Consider the following 26328-nt stretch of genomic DNA (forward strand, 5'->3'; position numbering starts at 1 on the left):
TGCGTGTGTGTGTGTGAGGCCTTACTGTCGTAGGCGTGTGTGTGTGTGTGTGTGAGGCCTTACTGTCGTAGGCGTGTGTGTGTGTGTGAGGCCTTACTGTCGTAGGCGTGTGTGTGTGAGGCCTTACTGTCGTAGGCGTGTGTGCGTGTGTGGCCTTACTGTCGTAGGCGTGCGTGCGTGCGTGTGTGTGAGTGTGTGTGAGGCCTTACTGTCGTAGGCGTGCGTGCGTGTGCGTGTGTGTGTGAGTGTGTGTGAGGCCTTACTGTCGTAGGAGTGGTGAGGTTTCTTCTTATGAGATGCCACGTCCAGATCGGTCTCGTTCCATTTACCTTGGTTCTTCGGTCTCTGCATGACTTCATCTGGAGAGAGAATGAAAGCTAACAGTCATATTAACTCATTCAGATTACTGAGAAATATAGGTTCCTGTCTATGTGAGTCAAAGTTATTAACTTCACGTACTAGAGTCAATGTAGTGGCACATGGAGTCAATGTAGTGGCACATGGAGTCAATGTAGTGGCACATGGAGTCAATGTAGTGGCACGTGAGGTCAATGTAGTGGCACGTGGAGTCAATGTAGTGGCACATGGAGTCAATGTAGTGGCACATGGAGTCAATGTAGTGGCACATACTAACGAGTCAATGTAGTGGCACATACTAAAGAGGCAGTGTAGTGGCACATACTAAAGAGGCAATATAGTGGCACATGGAGTCAATGTAGTGGCACATGGAGTCAATGTAGTGGCACATGGAGTCAATGTAGTGGCACATGGAGTCGATGTAGTGGCACATGGAGTCAATGTAGTGGCACATGTAGTCAATGTAGTGGCACATGGAGTCAATGTAGTGGCACATGGAGTCAATGTAGTGGCACATGGAGTCAATGTAGTGGCACATGGAGTCAATGTAGTGGCACATGGAGTCAATGTAGTGGCACGTGGAGTCAATGTAGTGGCACATACTAAATAGTCAATGTAGTGGCACATGGAGTCAATGTAGTGGCACATGGAGTCAATGTAGTGGCACATGGAGTCAATGTAGTGGCACATGTAGTCAATGTAGTGGCACATGGAGTCAATGTAGTGGCACATACTAAAGAGTCAATTTAGGGACACATACTAAAACTCGTAGTGTGTAAAAATGTATAAATATATACTGTATGTATGTATGTATAAATATATACTGTATGTATGTATGTATAAATATATACTGTATGTATGTCTTATATATACAGTACCAGTCAATAGTTTGGACACACCTTCTCATTCAAGGGTTTTTCTTAATTTTTACTATTTTCTACATTGTAGAATAATAGTGAAGACATCAAACCTATGAAATACCACATATGGAATCATGTAGTAACCAAAAAAAGTGTTAAACAAATTATTCAAAGTAGCCATCCTTTGCCTTGATGACAGCTTTGCACACTATTGGCATCTCAACATTCTCTCCACCAGCTTCATGAGGTTGAATTCCTTTGAAATTAATTTCAATTAACAGGTGTGCCTTGTTAAAAGTTAAAGCCAATCAGTTGTGTTGCGACAAGGTAGGGGTGGTATACAGAAGATAGCCCTATTTGATAAAGCACCAAGTACATATTATGGCAAGAATAGCTCAAATAAGCAAAGAGAAACGACAGTCCATCATTACTTTAAGACATGAAGGTCAGTCCATCCAGGAAAATGTCAAGATCTTTGAAAGTTTCTTCAAGTGCAGTCGCAAGAACCATCAAGCGATGAAACTGTCTCATGAGGACCGCCACAGGAAAAGAAGACCCAGAGGTACCTCTGCCGCAGAGGATAAGTTCATTAGAGTTACCAGCCTCAGATTGCTGCCCAAATAAATGCTTCACAGAGTTCAAATAAAAGACATCTCAACATCAACTGTTCAGAAGAGACTGTGTGAATCAGGCCTTCATGGTTGAATTGCTGCAAACAAACCACTACTAAAGGTCACTAACAATAAGAAGAGACTTGCTTGGGCCAAGAAACACGAGCAATGGACATTAGACTGGTGTAAATCTGTCCTTTGGTCTGATGAGTCCAAATGTAAGATTTTTGGTTCCAACCGCTGTGTCTTTGTGAGATGCAGAGTAGTTGAACAGATGATCTCAGAATGTGTGGTTCCCACTGTGAAGCATGGAGGAAGAGGTGTGATGGTGCTTTGCTGGTGAAACTGTCAGTGATATATTTGGAATTCAATGCATATTTAACCAACATGGCTACCACAGAATTCTGCAGCGATATGCCATGCCATCTGGTTTGTGCTGAGTGGAATCCCCATTTGTTTTTCAACAGGACAATGACCCAAAACACAACTCCAGGCTGTGTAAGGGCTATTTGACCAAGAAGGAGAGTGATGGAGTGCTGCATCAGATGACCTGGCCTCCACAATCACACGACCTCAACCTAATTGAGATGGTTTGGGATGAGTTGGACCGCAGAGTGAAGGAAAACCAAGCAACAAGTGCTCAGCATATGTGGGAACTCCTTCAAGACTGTTGGAAAAGCATTCCAGGTGAAGCTGGTTGAGAGAATGCCAAGAGTGTGCAAAGCTGTCATCAAGGCAAAGGGTGACTACTTTGAAGAATTTTTGTTTTAACACTTTTTTGGTTACTACATGATTCCATATGTGGTATTTCATAATTTTGATGTCTTCACTATTATTCTACAATGTAGAACATAGTAAAAAAATTAAGAAAAACTCTTGAATGAGTAGGTGTGTCCAAACTTTTGACTGGTAACTGAAAATATTAATAAACACAGGAAAATCACATTTGACTGCAAAATACAGTACTACACAGGCCCTTAAATATAGTACTACACTGGCCCTTAAATATAGTACTGCACAGGCCCTTAAATATAGTACTGCACAGGCCCTTAAATATAGTACTACACAGGCCCTTAAATATAGTACTGCACTGGCCCTTAAATATAGTACTACACTGGCCCTTAAATATAGTACTACACTGGCCCTTAAATATAGTACTACACTGGCCCTTAAATATAGTACTACACTGGCCCTTAAATATAGTACTACACAGGCCCTTAAATATAGTACTGCACTGGCCCTTAAATATAGTACTACACTGGCCCTTAAATATAGTACTACACTGGCCCTTAAATATAGTACTACACTGGCCCTTAAATATAGTACTACACTGGCCCTTAAATATAGTACTACACTGGCCCTTAAATATAGTACTACACTGGCCCTTAAATATAGTACTACACTGGCCCTTAAATATAGTACTACACTGGCCCTTAAATATAGTACTACACTGGCCCTTAAATATAGTACTACACAGGCCCTTAAATATAGTACTACACAGGGCATTCGGAAAGTATTCAGACCTCTTGACTTTTTCCACATTGCTACATTACAGCCTTATTCTAAAATAGATTAACAGGTTTTGTCCGCTCAATCTACACACAATACCCCAATATGACATCACAATACCCCAATATGACATCACAATACTCCAATATGATATCACAATACTCCAATATGACATCACAATACCCCAATATGATATCACAATACCCCAATATGATATCACAATACTCCAATATGACATCACAATACTCCAATATGACATCACAATACTCCAATATGACATCACAATACCCCAATATGACATCACAATACCCCAATATGACATCACAATACCCCAATATGACATCACAATACCCCAATATGACATCACAATACTCCAATATGACATCACAATACTCCAATATGACATCACAATACCCCAATATGACATCACAATACCCCAATATGACATCACAATACTCCAATATGACATCACAATACTCCAATATGACATCACAATACTCCAATATGATATCACAATACCCCAATATGACATCACAATACCCCAATATGACATCACAATACTCCAATATGACATCACAATACTCCAATATGATATCACAATACCCCAATATGACATCACAATACCCCAATATGACATCACAATACTCCAATATGACATCACAATACTCCAATATGACATCACAATACTCCAATATGACATCACAATACCCCAATATGACATCACAATACTCCAATATGACAAAGAAAAAAACACTAAAACATTGCAAATAAAATGTAAAACTGTATTCAGACCCTTTACTCAGTACTTTGTTGAAGAACCTTTGGCAGCGATTACAGCCTCAAATCTTCTTGGGTATGACACTACAAGTTTGGCACACCTGTATTTGGGGAGTTTCTCCCATTCTTCTCTGCAGATCCTCTCAAGCTCTGTCAGGTTGGATGGGGAGCGTCGCTGCACAGCTATTTTCAGGTCTCTCCAGAGATGTTCGATCAGGTTTAAGTTCGGGCTCTGGCTGGGCCACTCAAGAACATTCAGAGACTTGTCCGAAAGCCACTCCTGTGTTGTCTTGTCTGTGTGCTTAGGGTCGTTGTGCTTAGGGTCGCTGGCCAATCTACTATAAAGGCCTGATTGGTGGAGAAGGCTGCAGAGATGGAAGGGTTGTCCTTCTGGAAGGTTCTCCTATCTCCACAGAGGAACTCTGGAGCTCTGTCCGAGTGACCATCAGGTTCTGGGTCACCTCCCTTACCAAGGCCCTTCTCCTCCGATTGCTCAGTTTGGCCGTGGGGCCACCTCTAGGAAATGTCTTGGTGGTTCCAAACTTCTTCCATTTAAGAATGATGGAGGTCAATGTGTTCTTGGGGACCTTCAATGCTGCAGACATTTTTTGGTACCCTTCCCCAGATCTGTGCCTCTTCACAATGCTGTCTCAGCATTCCTTCGACCTCATTGCTTGGTTTTTGCTCTGACATGCACTGACAACTTTGGGACCTTATATAGACAGGTGGGTGCCTTTCCAAATCATGTCCAATCAAGTTGTAGAAATATCTCAAGGATGATCCATGGAAACAGGATGCACCTGAGCTCAATTTCTAGTCTCATAACTAAGGGTCTTGAATACTCATGTAAATAACATATTTCTGTTAATATTTTTTTTATACATTTGCAGAAAAAACTGTTTTCGCTTTGTCATTATGGGGTATTGTGATGTCATTATGGGGTATTGTGATGTCATTATGGGGTATTGTGATGTCATTATGGGGTATTGTGTGTAGATTGATGAGGGGAAAAAATGTTTTAGCAATTTTAGAACAAGGCTGTAACGTAACAAAATGTGGAAAAAGTCAAGGGGTCTGAATACTTTCCGAATGCACCGTAGCTACAGTAGGACACTCACCAGATTGGCTGAAAGGCACAAAGTTCCGTGGCAGGGTGCTGGGTGCTGCTGGTTGGCTGAACTTGCAAGGGGAGTGGCTTCGGCCCAGTCGTGGGGATGTCCGACCCATCGTAGCAGAGTCATACGGGGATAACAGATTGGAGTGTGAGGGTTGTACCCTCCCCCGATGTGATTGATCGTAGCCAGGAACAGGGGAAGGAGGGGAGTGGTTTGAATCAATATAGCTGATTGATCCTCGCGGGCTGCGGTCATAGGTCATTCGGCGAGAAGGAGACGCACGACGCTGGGTACGAGGTGATTGGTTGGGAGGGGTCAGCTGACCGTAGGAGGAAGGCATCACCTTACTGCTGGAGAACATGGAATCCAGGTTGGAGCTGGGGGAGTAGGGGAGGGTAGAGCTGGAGATGGGGGAGTAGGGGAGAGAGATGGAGCTGGGGGAGTAGGGGAGGGTAGAGCTGGAGCTGGGGGAGTAGGGGAGAGAGCTGGAGCTGGGGGAGTAGGGGAGGGTAGAGCTGGAGATGGAGTAGGGGAGAGAGCTGGAGCTGGGGGAGTAGGGGAGGGTAGAGATGGGGGAGTAGGGGAGAGAGCTGGAGCCTCCTCCTGTCTGTCTCTCTGAGGTTGAGGGCTGGGGCATTTCTCTGGGGATCACAGCATCCGATGTAGTCTGTAGGGAGACGAGGAGGAGGAGTAGGGAGACGAGGAGGAGGAGTAAGGAGACGAGGAGGAGGAGGAGAACATACACGGCATTGTTACTGAGCTCTGGGTCGGAATAACTGAGCTGTGTGTGTGTGTGTGTGTGTGTGTGTGTGTGTGTGTGTGTGTGTGTGTGTGTGTGTGTGTGTGTGTACCTGAGAAACAGACTGTGTGCTGGGGGAGACCTCCTGCAACAGAGAGGTAAACTCTCTGGATAACTCATCAGCCTGGGCCAGAGACGCATTCAGGTCCTCGTCCATCGTCTGGACTGCATGGTCACACACACACACACACACACACACACACATTAGGAGCAGCAATCACTGCTTAAATATAGAGTAGGACAAACTAGATATATTTTAAGTGTCTTCAGAATAGAATACTTGGAGCTGAGGACGTAACCTGACCTGCTATAGAGGAAGTTCAGGTCAGGATAAACTCCTGATCCTACTAGAGCTTACACAGCTGTTATGTTATGTATCAACTGACCCAGAGTCAGATGAGGGCCTGTATCTACTGACCCAGAGTCAGATGAGGGCCTGTATCTACTGACCCAGAGTCAGATGAGGGCCTGTATCTACTGACCCAGAGTCAGATGAGGGCCTGTATCTACTGACCCAGAGTCAGATGAGGGCCTGTATCTACTGACCCAGAGTCAGATGAGGGCCTGTATCTACTGACCCAGAGTCAGATGAGGGCCTGTATCTACTGACCCAGAGTCAGATGAGGGCCTGTATCTACTGACCCAGAGTCAGATGAAGCCCTTTATCTACTGACCCAGAGTCAGATGAAGCCCTTTATCTACTGACCCAGATGGTATCCTTTATCTACTGACCCAGATGGTATCCTTTATCTACTGACCCAGAGTCAGATGAGGGCCTGTATCTACTGACCCAGAGTCAGATGAGGGCCTGTATCTACTGACCCAGAGTCAGATGAGGGCCTGTATCTACTGACCCAGAGTCAGATGAGGGCCTGTATCTACTGACCCAGAGTCAGATGAGGGCCTGTATCTACTGACCCAGAGTCAGATGAGGGCCTGTATCTACTGACCCAGAGTCAGATGAGGGCCTGTATCTACTGACCCAGAGTCAGATGAGGGCCTGTATCTACTGACCCAGAGTCAGATGAGGGCCTGTATCTACTGACCCAGAGTCAGATGAAGCCCTTTATCTACTGACCCAGAGTCAGATGAAGCCCTTTATCTACTGACCCAGAGTCAGATGAAGCCCTTTATCTACTGACCCAGAGTCAGATGAGGGCCTGTATCTACTGAACCAGAGTCAGATGAGGGCCTGTATCTACTGAACCAGAGTCAGATGAGGGCCTGTATCTACTGACCCAGAGTCAGATGAGGGCCTGTATCTACTGACCCAGAGTCAGATGAAGCCCTTTATCTACTGACCCAGAGTCAGATGAAGCCCTTTATCTACTGACCCAGAGTCAGATGAAGCCCTTTATCTACTGACCCAGAGTCAGATGAAGCCCTTTATCTACTGACCCAGTCAGATGAGGGCCTGTATCTACTGAACCAGAGTCAGATGAAGCCCTTTATCTACTGACCCAGAGTCAGATGAGGGCCTGTATCTACTGAACCAGAGTCAGATGAAGCCCTTTATCTACTGACCCAGATGGTATCCTTTATCTACTGACCCAGAGTCAGATGAGGGCCTGTATCTACTGACCCAGAGTCAGATGAGGGCCTGTATCTACTGACCCAGAGTCAGATGAGGGCCTGTATCTACTGACCCAGAGTCAGATGAGGGCCTGTATCTACTGAACCAGAGTCAGATGAGGGCCTGTATCTACTGAACCAGAGTCAGATGAAGCCCTTTATCTACTGACCCAGATGGTCTCCTTTATCTACTGACCCAGAGTCAGATGAGGGCCTGTATCTACTGAACCAGAGTCAGATGAAGCCCTTTATCTACTGACCCAGAGTCAGATGAGGGCCTGTATCTACTGAACCAGAGTCAGATGAGGGCCTGTATCTACTGAACCAGAGTCAGATGAAGCCCTTTATCTACTGACCCAGATGGTCTCCTTTATCTACTGACCCAGAGTCAGATGAGGGCCTGTATCTACTGAACCAGAGTCAGATGAAGCCCTTTATCTACTGACCCAGAGTCAGATGAGGGCCTGTATCTACTGAACCAGAGTCAGATGAGGGCCTGTATCTACTGACCCAGAGTCAGATGAGGGCCTGTATCTACTGAACCAGAGTCAGATGAGGGCCTGTATCTACTGAACCAGAGTCAGATGAAGCCCTTTATCTACTGACCCAGATGGTCTCCTTTATCTACTGACCCAGAGTCAGATGAGGGCCTGTATCTACTGAACCAGAGTCAGATGAAGCCCTTTATCTACTGACCCAGATGGTCTCCTTTATCTACTGACCCAGAGTCAGATGAGGGCCTGTATCTACTGAACCAGAGTCAGATGAAGCCCTTTATCTACTGACCCAGATGGTCTCCTTTATCTACTGACCCAGAGTCAGATGAGGGCCTGTATCTACTGAACCAGAGTCAGATGAAGCCCTTTATCTACTGACCCAGATGGTCTCCTTTATCTACTGACCCAGAGTCAGATGAAGCCCTTTATCTACTGACCCAGAGTCAGATGAAGCCCTTTATCTACTGACCCAGAGTCAGATGAAGCCCTTTACCTTCTCAGATGAACTCATGGGTACCATTTATATATCTATGCATGTAGGTTGAAAAGAAGTTGCTAACTAGCGTTAGCGCAATGACTGGAACTCTAAGGTAACTGCTAGCATGTCATTGTACTAACGCAAGTTAGCGTTGGCTCGCAAAACTATCAAAATCCCGAAGTAATCCCTGGTTATGTACAGTGGATCTCCCTTTAAAAGTTGTGTCGTACCGCAGCACAGCTGTCGCAGAATTCTACGGCACGTTATTTAAGTGTCAGCCATTGTTGCCATTAATGCTAGTTAGACCACCAGAGGGCATCTTTGAGAAGCATTTGACTGTTATTAAATATTGACTGTAGAGATTTTTGTTTGTTTTTGTAAGAACATAGTATATGGGATGGATTTTAAGAAATGTAGCTTAATTTGATTAATGTTATGATGTTTCTCTTCCAAGAAGAAAATAATAAAATAGAGAGAAGAATATTTCTCTGTACAATGTGACCGGTCAGGAGTAGACTACAAGTGACGACGAGTGAAGAACAAAATAATCCTAACATTTCCCCCCCAAAATCGGATTGATTTATCAAAACCAGTCTCCATGCTATGTCATTCAGGGATATTTATTCCCACAGTAATTCGTTATGAATCCATTAATATATATTTAAAGTCCCTAAACCTCGGCAAGAGTCTATTGTCCTGCTGATAGTTGAAATAAAACATCTGGATTTTGAGTTTTTTTATCATTATTTTATTAACGGAAAGCATAAAGATGAAGAAATACTGTACAGTATATGCGTTATCCGACATTTTGCGGTTGCATGAGGTTTTTGTCGTTAGAAATGTAAACATTTTGAGTATTTAATACATGGCAAATTGGGCGGGATTTCTTTTCCACACCTACAGTAGCCGAGCGATTAATATTTTATAAAGGTTGGAGAGTCTTTTAGGCCTGCAGTAGGTTATAACAAGCTATGCCTTCGGGGAATGTTTAAAAGTCCAAAAGTTATGGATGGAGTTAGAATTTTGGCTGTTAGAAGTATTTAAAAATCAACTGTCAGCCTTTTAATGTTTTATTATCCAAATGTTTAAAGTGCGCGTGGGCGACAGCGAGAATTCACTTGACTGTTTTTAATATTAGGAGGAACGGAAAATTGCGTGTCAATTCATAAACCATGTGCCATGGAATCGGTTCATCGAAAATCTCTTCCCAACTATTTTGCAATCTATATGTCACAGCTGTCAATTTTTTGGTCCTTAAATGAAACTGGTATATATTTTTATTTATCACAATTTTCTTTAACAAATGTTGGGCAGGGCCAACAGACAAGGTCCATACTTTTTCCCCCTTCCACGTGCCCTTTCCATTTTTACGGTAAATCTGCAATTAGTTGGTTGTAATTTTGGGTAGAGCAGACATTTCCATATGTCTGTGTTAGCTGCATGTGTGACATAACTCCACCAGTCCTATTTATGATATGATTTACAAAGATTATATATATTTTTTAAAACTTTTTTTTCCAAAACTTTTTTAAATTTTTTAATCGATGAGTATATTTGAGTTTAACCACAATATTTGTTGTATTATTTGTTCTGGTTTTTTTTTCTAGTGGATTAAACACCAACATACTATGGTTTGTTTTAAAAATAACGATATTTTGGAGATTATTTATTTTTAAAATAACCGAAAGGGAACGGTTATGTTCCCGGTAATGTGAAGAAAGGGAAAAAGCCAATTCTTGAACATGGGGTGAGACTAATCTGTTAGAGAACCAGTTCAGATTTAAGTAGAACTTGTCAGACACCTTTATCATTTAATCCTTTCTGCCCTCTGAATTCATATTCATTAAATAAAATAGGCCCTTTTAAGTTTGTCTGGCTTGCCATTACAAATGAAATGTCACGCCCTGCCCATAGAGAGCCCTCGGGGTTCTCTATGGTGTAATAGGTCAGGGCGTGACTAGTTTCTTTCTTCTTCTAGTTAATATAGTTCTATGTTGGTGCGTGTGTATGGTTCCCAATTGGAGGCAGCTGATCAGCGTTGCCTCTAATTGGGGATCATACTTCCTGTGTCATTTCTCCCATCTGCGATGTGGGATATTGTTTTGTTTCGTGTTAGTGTCCATGTTGCGCTACGTATTTGCACGTTCGTTATATCTTTGTTGTTTTTGGAAGCTTCGCTATTAATAAAATGTGGAACTCTACTTATGCTGCGCCGTGGTTCACTTATTTATGCAACGATCGTGACATAAAATTGAATATTTTTTGCTCATATAATTTAAAAACAGGTCGCTAGATGCAGGGAAGGCAATAAGAAAATAGGTAAACTGGGAAAGGACTAGAGTTAATCAGGGCGATTTTTTTTTTTTACCGCAAATAGACAGGTAGTTTCCTTTCCATGGTAGCAATATCTGAACTATTTTTACTAACTTTCTATTAAAATGTATTGGAGTGAGATCATTTCTTTCCTTTGGGATTTGTATACTGAGTATGTCCACATCCCCGTCAGATCATTTTATTGGTAAACTACACGGTAATGTAAAAGTTAGATTTTTTTAGTGATCAAATACATAATATAGTTTAAAAAATGTTTTTAAATCAAGCTTGCCACAGGCATCTGATTATTTATTATGAAAATGATTTATTTCTGGTCTGTGAAAATATCTAAGTGGCTGTTATTTAATTATAATGCAGAGTTAATAATAATAATAATAATAATAATCGTTGGATAACAGATCGGCTCTCGGAACTCATTAAGAGGCGGCTTCTATCTTCAATATGCTTAAAATAATTTATTATCCAAATGTTTCAAGTGCGTGTGGGCGACGGAAAGAATGCATTTGACTGTTTTTTTATATTAGGGCTTTCAGGAGGAATGGAAAACTGCGTGTCAATTCATAAACCACGTGATACATCGAAAATCTCTTCCCATCTGTATGGCACAGCTGTCCATTTTACACACAGATATTCCATTCGTGCCACAGATTAGACTACCGATAGATCAGAGTTCTAACTCACCCTTGTGATAGTGCGGTGCAATGACAGAATGCCAGCATCTACCACTAACGGTCACTAACGGTCACGGCATAAACTCAACACCTTTAAAAGAAGAACCAGTGTATGTCTCCATGGGTGGTGTTAAGGGTGATCTGGTACGCACACATGTTACTACCATATACTGTAGTCGCTAGAAACACGGGCATGCATCTCTATGACTGGGGTTAACCTCTTAAAACGAAAATGGTAAATGCCTAAACAGACATGTAATAACATGATTCTGACATGCAAAAACGTGGTATATTTGGAAAGAAGACAGCTGGGTGATTATGAGGAAATGATCAGAAGATAGATAGGAGTTACATAGTTCAGAATACACAAGATCAAACACACACAAAATAACACTTTAAAAATTATTATTTTTTAAGTCATCTTTCATTGACAAGCTATAAGTCAATTATTGATGACCAGAACTGGAAACACATCAGATGGCTTCCACAACATGTGAACAATATCAGGAATAAAAATGGAATTGATAGACCTTACTAAAATATCTTCCCATTTCTAGTTGTAAGTAGTGTCAGGTGTGGTCACGGGACATTTCAAAGTGTCCCTGTTTTTGCCAACTGGATGTGCCTAAAAAGTATTGTTCACTATAAAAACTAAAACTCGTAGAACACCAACAGCTCTCAAACATTGTAGTGGTGTCGGGGGACATACAGGGGATATCCAATTATGCCTAGGCTAAACGTTCAGGCACATCCAATGTATTGACATCCAAACTATGAAATACCACATATGGAATCATGTAGTAACCAAAAAAAGTGTTAAACAAATTATTCAAAGTAGCCATCCTTTGCCTTGATGACATCTTTACACACTATTGGCATTCTCTCAACCAGCTTCACGAGGAATGCTTTTCCAACAGTCTTGAAGGAGTTCCCACATATGCTGAGCACTTGTTGCCTGGTTTTCCTCCACTCTGCGGTCCAACTCATCCCAAACCGTCTCCATTAGGTTGAGGTCAGGTGATTGTGGAGGCCCTCTGGTCATCTGATGCAGCACTCCATCACTCTCCTTATTGGTCAAAAAGCCGTACACAGCCTGGAGGTGTGTTCTGGGTCATTGTCCTGTTGAAAAACAAATGATAGTCCCACTAAGAGCAAACCAGATGGGATGGTGTATCACTGCAGAATGCTGTGGTAGCCATGCTGGTTAAGTGTGCCTTGAATTCTAAATAAATCACAGACAGTGTCACCAGCAAAGCACCCCCACACCATTACACCTCCTCCTCCATGCTTCACAGTGGGAACCACACATTCGGAGATCTCTGCAGCAGAGGTAACTCTGGGTCTTCCTTTCCTCTGGCGGTCCTCATGAGAGCCAGTTTCATCACAGCGCTGATGATTTTTGCGACTGCACTTGAAGAAATGTTCAAAGTTCTTGTAATGTTCCGTATTGACTGACCTTCATGTGTTAAAGTAATGATGGACTGTTGTTTCTCTTTGATAATTTGAGCTGTTCTTGCCGTAATATGGACTTGGTCTTTTACCAAATAGGGCTGTCTTCTCAAAAATAAACATATATTTTGATTTGTTTAACACGTGTTTTGGTTAATACATGATTCCATATGTGTTATTTCATAAGTGGTACTGTGCATAAATATATAAAGCGTCTTATCAAACTCGGTTACACCCTGTGTCCTTCACTAAAAAAGGTACAACAAAAGAAATAAGCTGAACTATTTACAAAATGGCGTTCGTGTTTGTTTTCCATCCCAGGTATAGACGATTAGATATCACGTTCACCATAGCTTGTACATGTCGTGATAGTCTTTGAAGCAAGTCTCTCTCTGTCCAGGAAACAAAAAGAGAACTGACATTTCGGACAGAAGATCATTTCCCCCTTTTTCCACCGGTGGTGGTGGTGGTGGTGGTGGTGGTGGTGGTGGTGGGTGGTGGGTGGTGGTGGTGGTGGTGGTGGTGGTGGTGGTGGTACTTGCGGTTTTCCCTTTAGTTAGTGTATAGCAGTGTATAGGGTCAGGGTTAGTTAATGACCCTGACCCTATAGTTATCATTAACTAACCCTGACCCTATAGCTATCATTAACTAACCCTGACCCTATAGCTATCATTAACTAACCCTGGCCCTATAGCTATCATTAACTAACCCTGACCCTATAGCTATCATTAACTAACCCTGGCCCTATAGCTATCATTAACTAACCCTGACCCTATAGCTATCATTAACTAACCCTGACCCTATAGCTATCATTAACTAACCCTGACCCTATAGCTATCATTAACTAACCCTGGCCCTATAGCTATCATTAACTAACCCTGGCCCTATAGCTATCATTAACTAACCCTGGCCCTATAGCTATCATTAACTAACCCTGGCCCTATAGCTATCATTAACTAACCCTGACCCTATAGCTATCATTAACTAACCCTGACCCTATAGCTATCATTAACTAACCCTGACCCTATATACTACATGACCAAATGTATGTGGCCACCTGCTTGTCGAACATCTCATTCCAAAATCATGGGCATTAATATGGAGTTGGTCCCCACTTTGCTGCTATAACAGCCTCCACTCTTCTGGGAAGGCTTTCCACTAGATGTTGGAACATTGCTGCTATAACAGCCTCCACTCTTCTGGGAAGGCTTTCCACTAGATGTTGGAACATTGCTGCTATAACAGCCTCCACTCTTCTGGGAAGGCTTTCCACTAGATGTTGGAACATTGCTGCTATAACAGCCTCCACTCTTCTGGGAAGGCTTTCCACTAGATGTAGGAACATTGCTGCTATAACAGCCTCCACTCTTCTGGGACGGCTTTCCACTAGATGTTGGAACATTGCTGCTATAACAGCCTCCACTCTTCTGGGAAGGCTTTCCACTAGATGTTGGAACATTGCTGTGGGGACTTGCTTCCATTCAGCCACAAGAGCATTATTAAGGTTGGGCACTGATGTTGGGCGAATAGGCCTGGCTCGCAGTCGGCGTTCCAATTCATCCCAAAGGTGTTCGATAGGGTTGAGGTCAGGGCTAGTGTCCTTCCATTTCACAAACAGCAGCTTGTTAGTCCTGATCCAACGTATGGTCCCCCTCTACGCTGTCTTTGTCATGTCTTGGGGAAACCGATTCTGTTAGGAGGAATGGTCCCCATCTCCTCTGTCTTCGTCATGTCTTGGGGAAACCGATTCTGTTAGGGGGAATGGTCCCCATCTCCTCTGTCTTCGTCATGTCTTGGGGAAACCGATTCTGTTAGGAGGAATGGTCCCCATCTCCTCTGTCTTCGTCATGTCTTGGGGAAACCGATTCTGTTAGGAGGAATGGTCCCCATCTCCTCTGTCTTCGTCATGTCTTGGGGAAACCGATTCTGTTAGGAGGAATGGTCCCCATCTCCTCTGTCTTCGTCATGTCTTGGGGAAACCGATTCTGTTAGGAGGAATGGTCCCCATCTCCTCTGTCTTCGTCATGTCTTGGGGAAACCGATTCTGTCAGGACGAATGGTGCCCATCTCCTCTGTCTTCGTCATGTCTTGGGGAAACCGATTCTGTTAGGAGGAATGGTCCCCATCTCCTCTGTCTTCGTCATGTCTTGGGGAAACCGATTCTGTTAGGAGGAATGGTCCCCATCTCCTCTGTCTTCGTCATGTCTTGGGGAAACCGATTCTGTTAGGAGGAATGGTCCCCATCTCCTCTGTCTTCGTCATGTCTTGGGGAAACCGATTCTGTTAGGAGGAATGGTCCCCATCTCCTCTGTCTTCGTCATGTCTTGGGGAAACCGATTCTGTTAGGAGGAATGGTCCCCATCTCCTCTGTCTTCGTCATGTCTTGGGGAAACCGATTCTGTCAGGACGAATGGTGCCCATCTCCTCTGTCTTCGTCATGTCTTGGGGAAACCGATTCTGTCAGGACGAATGGTGCCACAAGCCCTTATTTTATTTTTCAAGAGGTCTATGAAAAGTGGATGTAGAGCCATCAGACGGGGTGATTGACATAGCAGTGGGAGGGGGTGTGAAGACCTTGACCGGCGGGGGGCGCTTGCTAAGGAGGGGTGAAGACCTTGACCAGCTGGGGGGGCTTGCTAAGGAGGGGAGAAGACCTTGACCAGCTGGGGGGCGCTTGCTAAGGAGGGGTGAAGACCTTGACCGGCGGGGGGCGCTTGCTAAGGAGGGGTGAAGACCTTGACCAGCTGGGGGGGCTTGCTAAGGAGGGGAGAAGACCTTGACCGGCGGGGGGCGCTTGCTAAGGAGGGGAGAAGACCTTGACCGGCGGGAGCGCTTGCTAAGGAGGGGTGAAGGCCTTGACCGGCGGGGGGCGCTTGCTAAGGAGGGGTGAAGACCTTGACCAGCTGGGGGGGCTTGCTAAGGAGGGGAGAAGACCTTGACCGGCGGGGGCGCTTGCTAAGGAGGGGAGAAGACCTTGACCGGCGGGGGCGCTTGCTAAGGAGGGGTGAAGGCCTTGACCGGCAGGAACGCTTGCTAAGGAGGGGTGAAGGCCTTGACCGGCAGGAACGCTTGCTAAGGAGGGGTGAAGGCCTTGACCGGCAGGAACGCTTGCTAAGGAGGGGTGAAGGCCTTGACTGGCGGGGGCGCTTGCTAAAGAGGGGAGAAGACCTTGACCAGCTGGGGGGGCTTGCTAAGGAGGGGTGAAGACCTTGACCAGCTGGGGGGGCTTGCTAAGGAGGGGAGAAGACCTTGACCGGCGGGGGGGGGCACTTGCTAAGGAGGGGTGGCTCCCAAAAGGCATCATCCAAATCCTCTGCATCCTCCTGTGGTGAATAAAATAAAGAGATATACTGTTATAAAGACACACGGAATTACAGTTGATTCAATTTACTAAACGACATCACTGTAAAGTAAAAACACCAAGCCTCAACTTTATCTATAAAGTGACTCACATTGTGTGTGTGCACCACACACACACACACACACACACACACACACAGTAACACTTTGGAGACAAAGGCAGAGGTAAGAACCACAAATAAAACAATGGCCATGAGAGTTTAGTGGCCTCTCCAAAGTTACAAGGATAAAACTTAGAACAGCAAACCGTGAACTAATATGAAACATAGACAATACCTACTTGGGAATTATATAACATTGAAATGACTTATGACTAATGAAATGACATGCTAATGACTTGTTACAGAGGCCCCCGGGGGGGGGGGGGGCTTGCTAATGACTTGTTACAGAGGCCCCCGGGGGGGGGGGGGGGGGCTTGCTAATGACTTGTTACAGAGGCCCCCGGGGGGGGGGGGGGCTTGCTAATGACTTGTTACAGAGGCCCCCGGGGGGGGGGGGGCTTGCTAATGACTTGTTACATAGGCCCCCGGGGGGGGGGGGGGGGGCTTGCTAATGACTTGTTACAGAGGCCCCCGGGGGGGGGGGCTTGCTAATGACTTGTTACAGAGGCCCCCGGGGGGGGGGGGGGGCTTGCTAATGACTTGTTACAGAGGCCCCCGGGGGGGGGGGGGGCTTGCTAATGACTTGTTACAGAGGCCCCCGGGGGGGGGGGGGGCTTGCTAATGACTTGTTACAGAGGCCCCCGGGGGGGGGGGGGGGCTTGCTAATGACTTGTTACAGAGGCCCCCGGGGGGGGGGGGGGGCTTGCTAATGACTTGTTACAGAGGCCCCCGGGGGGGGGGGGGGGCTTGCTAATGACTTGTTACAGAGGCCCCCGGGGGGGGGGGGGGGCTTGCTAATGACTTGTTACATAGACAATGTAAACTAAATCCAAAGCACAACAAGCAGACAACTTATAATACAATAAATACATATTATAATACAATAAATACATCTTGTAAATTAACTATATAAAGACATGAAAATAATTGACTTACAGATCTGGATCCAATCCTTCTAGAACGCAAACTTCGTCGGCCCGAGTCGGAATCCTCTTTTTAGGTTCCTGTTCGATATTCTTAGTAGATATTATTATTTTTCTACCCCCCCTCGCTTTTATAATAAAGCGATGAAATCTGTTGACAATGTAATGTAGCGTGCTGTGTGCGTCTCGTCTCGGAGTCAGGTAGAAACGCATAAAATGTTCTAGGCCTTGCTTTGTCCCACCCAGGTCAACTGCATATCCCTGGAAAGCTTATCTCATTGGCTACTTGACTATCAAGGTGCCATAGTAGCCAATCCCCTGCATAATGGGTGCCTACAGCGCGTAAGCAGGCAACGTCATATTCTTTATGCGCAAAGATATAGTCACTCAGTGGACATTTGATGTTGCCATTAAGTCATACATCATCAGATAACATGGCAATAGGCTAGATGTGTTCCTACACCCCCCCCCCCCCCCCCCCCCAGCCATCTTGGAATTAGGTCATCGGCTTATATATATGTATGCCCATATATGGTAGTACGTCACACCAAAGATTTTGAAGGCACAGATCAATAGCCAAGATACTCAGCTTTCCACAGACAACCTGCTCTTGCAGACAGGGGCTACTGTTCTCATACCAGACTGAATGGAAGAAATCATAATAATATTTGGGGACTTTACACTTAAGAGGTTTTAAAGACAGGAGTTGTAATACTCACACATGCTGCTAGCATATCTGTTCTGGGAACTCATGGCTGCGGAGTGGTGGTGGTGGTGGTGGTAACCCACTTCCTGGATTAACAAACACATGAAAACAACAATAAACAATACAAACAAACACGTGACATCAAGCAGGATGAGAGAGATAACTACACTCACACATCGATACCATTCATACTAGTCTGCTAAAAAGGCAATGCTTTTCATTTCAGGGGGTGTGGGGGGGGGGGGTAAGCTGTACCCCTTGATTGAAAAAACAAAAAGAGCAAAAAGTACACCCCTCGTTAGCTTAAACATTTGAAGGGTTAAAAAAATAAATGGATCCTGATTATATGAAGCAATCTACAAGTACGCTTTCCACCGCGAGGCTTTACCATACAGACACGTTAGAAACACGCTGTGAATTCGAGGAGGAAGATGCAACTTCCATCTTCATGTGGATATTTGGCTCAGCAGGTCAGAACTAGAACACGAGACCAGCACACGGAACTCAGCAGGTCAGAACTAGAACACGAGACCAGCACACGGAACTCAGCAGGTTAGAACTAGAATACGAGACCAGCACACGGAACTCAGCAGGTTAGAACTAGAACACGAGACCAGCACACGGAACTCAGCAGGTCAGAACTCGAACACGAGACCAGCAAACGGAACTCAGCAGGTCAGAACTAGAACACGAGACCAGCACACAGAACTCAGCAGGACAGAACTAGAACACGAGAGCAGGTCAGAACTAGAACACGAGACCAGCACACGGAACTCAGCAGGTCAGAACTAGAACACGAGACCAGCACACGGAACTCAGCAGGTCAGAACTAGAACACGAGACCAGCACACGGAACTCAGCAGGTTAGAACTAGAACACGAGACCAGCAAACGGAACTCAGCAGGTCAGAACTAGAACACGAGACCAGCACACGGAACTCAGCAGGTTAGAACTAGAACACGAGACCAGCACACGGAACTCAGCAGGTCAGAACTCGAACACGAGACCAGCAAACGGAACTCAGCAGGTCAGAACTAGAACACGAGACCAGCACACAGAACTCAGCAGGTCAGAACTAGAACACGAGACCAGCAAACGGAACTCAGCAGGTCAGAACTAGAACACGAGACCAGCACACGGAACTCAGCAGGTCAGAACTAGAACACGAGACCAGCACACGGAACTCAGCAGGTCAGAACTAGAACACGAGACCAGCACACGGAACTCAGCAGGTTAGAACTAGAACACGAGACCAGCACACGGAACTCAGCAGGTCAGAACTCGAACACGAGACCAGCAAACGGAACTCAGCAGGTCAGAACTAGAACACGAGACCAGCACACAGAACTCAGCAGGTCAGAACTAGAACACGAGAGCAGGTCAGAACTAGAACACGAGACCAGCACACGGAACTCAGCAGGTCAGAACTAGAACACGAGACCAGCACACGGAACTCAGCAGGTTAGAACTAGAACACGAGACCAGCACACGGAACTCAGCAGGTTAGAACTAGAACACGAGACCAGCACACGGAACTCAGCAGGTCAGAACTCGAACACGAGACCAGCAAACGGAACTCAGCAGGTCAGAACTAGAACACGAGACCAGCACACAGAACTCAGCAGGTCAGAACTAGAACACGAGAGCAGGTCAGAACTAGAACACGAGACCAGCACACGGAACTCAGCAGGTCAGAACTAGAACACGAGACCAGCACACGGAACTCAGCAGGTTAGAACTAGAAAACGAGACCAGCACACGGAACTCAGCAGGTCAGAACTAGAACACGAGACCAGAACACGGAACTCAGCAGGTCAGAACTAGAACACGAGACCAGCACACGGAACTCAGCAGGTCAGAACTAGAACACGAGACCAGCACACGGAACTCAGCAGGTTAGAACTAGAACACGAGACCAGCAAACGGAACTCAGCAGGTCAGAACTAGAACACGAGACCAGCACACGGAACTCAGCAGGTTAGAACTAGAACACGAGACCAGCACACGGAACTCAGCAGGTCAGAACTCGAACACGAGACCAGCAAACGGAACTCAGCAGGTCAGAACTAGAACACGAGACCAGCACACAGAACTCAGCAGGTCAGAACTAGAACACGAGACCAGCAAACGGAACTCAGCAGGTCAGAACTAGAACACGAGAGCAGGTCAGAACTAGAACACGAGACCAGCACTCGGAACTCAGCAGGTCAGAACTAGAACACGAGACCAGCACACGGAACTCAGCAGGTTAGAACTAGAACACGAGACCAGCACACGGAACTCAGCAGGTTAGAACTAGAACACGAGACCAGCACACGGAACTCAGCAGGTCAGAACTCGAACACGAGACCAGCAAACGGAACTCAGCAGGTCAGAACTAGAACACGAGACCAGAACACGGAACTCAGCAGGTCAGAACTAGAACACGAGACCAGCACACGGAACTCAGCAGGTCAGAACTAGAACACGAGACCAGCACACGGAACTCAGCAGGTCAGAACTAGAACACGAGACCAGCACACAGAACTCAGCAGGTCAGAACTAGAACACGAGACCAGCAAACGGAACTCAGCAGGTCAGAACTAGAACACGAGAGCAGGTCAGAACTAGAACACGAGACCAGCACTCGGAACTCAGCAGGTCAGAACTAGAACACGAGACCAGCACACGGAACTCAGCAGGTTAGAACTAGAACACGAGACCAGCAAACGGAACTCAGCAGGTCAGAACTAGAACACGAGACCAGCACACGGAACTCAGCAGGTTAGAACTAGAACACGAGACCAGCACACGGAACTCAGCAGGTCAGAACTCGAACACGAGACCAGCAAACGGAACTCAGCAGGTCAGAACTAGAACACGAGACCAGCACACAGAACTCAGCAGGTCAGAACTAGAACACGAGACCAGCAAACGGAACTCAGCAGGTCAGAACTAGAACACGAGACCAGCACACGGAACTCAGCAGGTCAGAACTAGAACACGAGACCAGCACACGGAACTCAGCAGGTCAGAACTAGAACACGAGACCAGCACACGGAACTCAGCAGGTTAGAACTAGAACACGAGACCAGCACACGGAACTCAGCAGGTCAGAACTCGAACACGAGACCAGCAAACGGAACTCAGCAGGTCAGAACTAGAACACGAGACCAGCACACAGAACTCAGCAGGTCAGAACTAGAACACGAGAGCAGGTCAGAACTAGAACACGAGACCAGCACACGGAACTCAGCAGGTCAGAACTAGAACACGAGACCAGCACACGGAACTCAGCAGGTTAGAACTAGAACACGAGACCAGCACACGGAACTCAGCAGGTTAGAACTAGAACACGAGACCAGCACACGGAACTCAGCAGGTCAGAACTCGAACACGAGACCAGCAAACGGAACTCAGCAGGTCAGAACTAGAACACGAGACCAGCACACAGAACTCAGCAGGTCAGAACTAGAACACGAGAGCAGGTCAGAACTAGAACACGAGACCAGCACACGGAACTCAGCAGGTCAGAACTAGAACACGAGACCAGCACACGGAACTCAGCAGGTTAGAACTAGAAAACGAGACCAGCACACGGAACTCAGCAGGTCAGAACTAGAACACGAGACCAGAACACGGAACTCAGCAGGTCAGAACTAGAACACGAGACCAGCACACGGAACTCAGCAGGTCAGAACTAGAACACGAGACCAGCACACGGAACTCAGCAGGTTAGAACTAGAACACGAGACCAGCAAACGGAACTCAGCAGGTCAGAACTAGAACACGAGACCAGCACACGGAACTCAGCAGGTTAGAACTAGAACACGAGACCAGCACACGGAACTCAGCAGGTCAGAACTCGAACACGAGACCAGCAAACGGAACTCAGCAGGTCAGAACTAGAACACGAGACCAGCACACAGAACTCAGCAGGTCAGAACTAGAACACGAGACCAGCAAACGGAACTCAGCAGGTCAGAACTAGAACACGAGAGCAGGTCAGAACTAGAACACGAGACCAGCACTCGGAACTCAGCAGGTCAGAACTAGAACACGAGACCAGCACACGGAACTCAGCAGGTTAGAACTAGAACACGAGACCAGCACACGGAACTCAGCAGGTTAGAACTAGAACACGAGACCAGCACACGGAACTCAGCAGGTCAGAACTCGAACACGAGACCAGCAAACGGAACTCAGCAGGTCAGAACTAGAACACGAGACCAGAACACGGAACTCAGCAGGTCAGAACTAGAACACGAGACCAGCACACGGAACTCAGCAGGTCAGAACTAGAACACGAGACCAGCACACGGAACTCAGCAGGTCAGAACTAGAACACGAGACCAGCAAACGGAACTCAGCAGGTCAGAACTCGAACACGAGACCAGCAAACGGAACTCAGCAGGTCAGAACTAGAACACGAGACCAGCACACAGAACTCAGCAGGTCAGAACTAGAACACGAGACCAGCAAACGGAACTCAGCAGGTCAGAACTAGAACACGAGAGCAGGTCAGAACTAGAACACGAGACCAGCACTCGGAACTCAGCAGGTCAGAACTAGAACACGAGACCAGCACACGGAACTCAGCAGGTTAGAACTAGAACACGAGACCAGCACACGGAACTCAGCAGGTTAGAACTAGAACACGAGACCAGCACACGGAACTCAGCAGGTCAGAACTCGAACACGAGACCAGCAAACGGAACTCAGCAGGTCAGAACTAGAACACGAGACCAGAACACGGAACTCAGCAGGTCAGAACTAGAACACGAGACCAGCACACGGAACTCAGCAGGTCAGAACTCGAACACGAGACCAGCAAATGGAACTCAGCAGGTCAGAACTAGAACACGAGACCAGCACACAGAACTCAGCAGGTCAGAACTAGAACACGAGACCAGCAAACGGAACTCAGCAGGTCAGAACTAGAACACGAGAGCAGGTCAGAACTAGAACACGAGACCAGCACTAGGAACTCAGCAGGTCAGAACTAGAACACGAGACCAGCACACGGAACTCAGCAGGTTAGAACTAGAACACGAGACCAGCACACGGAACTCAGCAGGTCAGAACTCGAACACGAGACCAGCAAACGGAACTCAGCAGGTCAGAACTAGAACACGAGACCAGCACACAGAACTCAGCAGGTCAGAACTAGAACACGAGAGCAGGTCAGAACTAGAACACGAGACCAGCACACGGAACTCAGCAGGTCAGAACTTTATTCTGGGTCAGGCAACCACCATCTCAATTAGTTTGTTAGAGAAATATATATTTCCCTATCCATATTATATGAAATGATAATAAACCCCAAAAAGATGTCATGTACTCGCTTCAAACAAAAAAATATCCCTGAATCAAAACAACTTTTGATATGCTGTATACACTGCTATTACACTAACCCTATAGCTATCATTAACTACCCCTGACCCTATAGCTATCATTAACTAACCCTGACCCTATAGCTATCATTAACTACCCCTGACCCTATAGCTATCATTAACTACCCCTGACCCTATAGCTATCATTAACTACCCCTGACCCTATACACTGCTATTACACTAACCCTATAGCTATCATTAACTAACCCTGACCCTATAGCTATCATTAACTAACCCTGACCCTATACACTGCTATTACACTAACCCTATAGCTATCATTAACTACCCCTGACCCTATAGCTATCATTAACTACCCCTGACCCTATAGCTATCATTAACTACCCCTGACCCTATACACTGCTATTACACTAACCCTATAGCTATCATTAACTAACCCTGACCCTATAGCTATCATTAACTAACCCTGACCCTATACACTGCTATTACACTAACCCTATAGCTATCATTAACTACCCCTGACCCTATAGCTATCATTAACTACCCCTGACCCTATACACTGCTATACACTAACCCTATAGCTATCATTAACTAACCCTGACCCTATAGCTATCATTAACTACCCCTGACCCTATAGCTATCATTAACTACCCCTGACCCTATACACTGCTATTACACTAACCCTATAGCTATCATTAACTACCCCTGACCCTATAGCTATCATTAACTACCCCTGACCCTATAGCTATCATTAACTACCCCTGACCCTATACACTGCTATACACTAACCCTATAGCTATCATTAACTAACCCTGACCCTATAGCTATCATTAACTACCCCTGACCCTATAGCTATCATTAACTACCCCTGACCCTATACACTGCTATACACTAACCCTATAGCTATCATTAACTAACCCTGACCCTATAGCTATCATTAACTACCCCTGACCCTATAGCTATCATTAACTACCCCTGACCCTATAGCTATCATTAACTACCCCTGACCCTATACACTAACCCTATAGCTATCATTAACTAACACTAACCCTATAGCTATCATTAACTACCCCTGACCCTATAGCTATCATTAACTACCCCTGACCCTATACACTGCTATACACTAACCCTATAGCTATCATTAACTACCCCTGACCCTATAGCTATCATTAACTACCCCTGACCCTATACACTGCTATACACTAACCCTATAGCTATCATTAACTACCCCTGACCCTATAGCTATCATTAACTACCCCTGAACCTATAGCTATCATTAACTAACCCTGACCCTATAGCTATCATTAACTACCCCTGACCTTATAGCTATCATTAACTACCCCTGACCCTATAGCTATCATTAACTACCCCTGACCCTATACACTGCTATACACTAACCCTATAGCTATCATTAACTAACACTAACCCTATAGCTATCATTAACTACCCCTGACCCTATACACTGCTATTACACTAACCCTATAGCTATCATTAACTAACCCTGACCCTATACACTGCTATTACACTAACCCTATAGTTATCATTAACTAACCCTGACCCTATAGTTATCATTAACTACCCTGACCCTATAGTTATCATTAACTAACCCTGACCATATAGCTATCATTAACTAACCCTGACCCTATACACTGCTATTACACTAACCCTATAGCTATCATTAACTACCCCTGACCCTATACACTGCTATACACTAACCCTATATCTATCATTAACTAACCCTGACCCTATAGTTATGATTAAGTAACCCTGACCCTATACACTGCTATACACTAACCCTATAGTTATCATTAACTAACCCTGATCCTATACACTGCTATTACACTAACCCTATAGTTATCATTAACTAACCCTGACCCTATACACTGCTATACACTAACCCTATAGTTATCATTAACTAACCCTGACCCTATAGCTATCATTAACTAACCCTGACCCTATAGTTATCATTAACTAACCCTGACCCTATACACTGCTATACACTAACCCTATAGCTATCATTAACTACCCCTGACCCTATACACTGCTATACACTAACCCTATAGCTATCATTAACTAACCCTGACCCTATACACTGCTATTACACTAACCCTATTGTTATCATTAACTACCCCTGACCCTATACACTGCTATACACTAACCTTATAGTTATGATTAACTAACCCTGACCCTATAGCTATCATTAACTAACCCTGACCCTATACACTGCTATACACTAACCCTATAGCTATCATTAACTAACCCTGACCCTATACACTGCTATACACTAACCCTATAGCTATCATTAACTAACCCTGACCCTATACACTGCTATACACTAACCCTATAGCTATCATTAACTAACCCTGACCCTATACACTGCTATACACTAACCCTATAGCTATCATTAACTAACCCTGACCCTATAGCTATCATTAACTAACCCTGACCCTATAGCTATCATTAACTAACGCTGACCCTATAGCTATCATTAACTAACCCTGACCCTATAGCTATCATTAACTAACCCTGACCCTATAGCTATCATTAACTAACCCTGACCCTATATACTGCTATACACTAACCTTATAGCATCATTAACTAACCCTGACCCTATAGCCATCATTAACTAACCCTGACCCTATAGCTATCATTAACTAACCCTGACCCTATAGCATCATAACTAACCCTGACCCTATAGCTATCATTAACTAACCCTGAACCTATATACTGCTATACACTAACCTTATAGCCATCATTAACTAACCCTGACCCTATAGGCATCAAAGTCATTAACTAACCCTGACCCTATAGCTATCATTAACTACCCTGACCCTATAGCTTAATCATTGAACTAACCCTGACCCTATATACTGCTATAC

At 45.2% G+C, this 26328-nt stretch overlaps 1 protein-coding gene across 1 annotated transcript in view; it reads right to left on the reverse strand.

Moving 5' to 3' along the window:
• ppp1r13l (protein phosphatase 1, regulatory subunit 13 like) overlaps positions 1-26328 on the reverse strand; it is a 71198-nt gene that overhangs the window by 15776 nt on the left and 29094 nt on the right. Inside the window, exons 2-5 of the mRNA XM_031795338.1 lie at positions 18133-18205; positions 6081-6193; positions 5233-5896; positions 264-359 (exon numbers count right to left, since the gene is read on the reverse strand). Coding sequence (XP_031651198.1) covers positions 264-359; positions 5233-5896; positions 6081-6193; positions 18133-18166 — 907 coding nt within the window. The 5' untranslated portion in view covers positions 18167-18205. The remainder of the gene's footprint in view (positions 1-263; positions 360-5232; positions 5897-6080; positions 6194-18132; positions 18206-26328) is intronic.

Source organism: Oncorhynchus kisutch, linkage group LG18, assembly GCF_002021735.2.
Source record: "Oncorhynchus kisutch isolate 150728-3 linkage group LG18, Okis_V2, whole genome shotgun sequence".
NCBI classification, from domain to species: domain Eukaryota; kingdom Metazoa; phylum Chordata; class Actinopteri; order Salmoniformes; family Salmonidae; genus Oncorhynchus; species Oncorhynchus kisutch.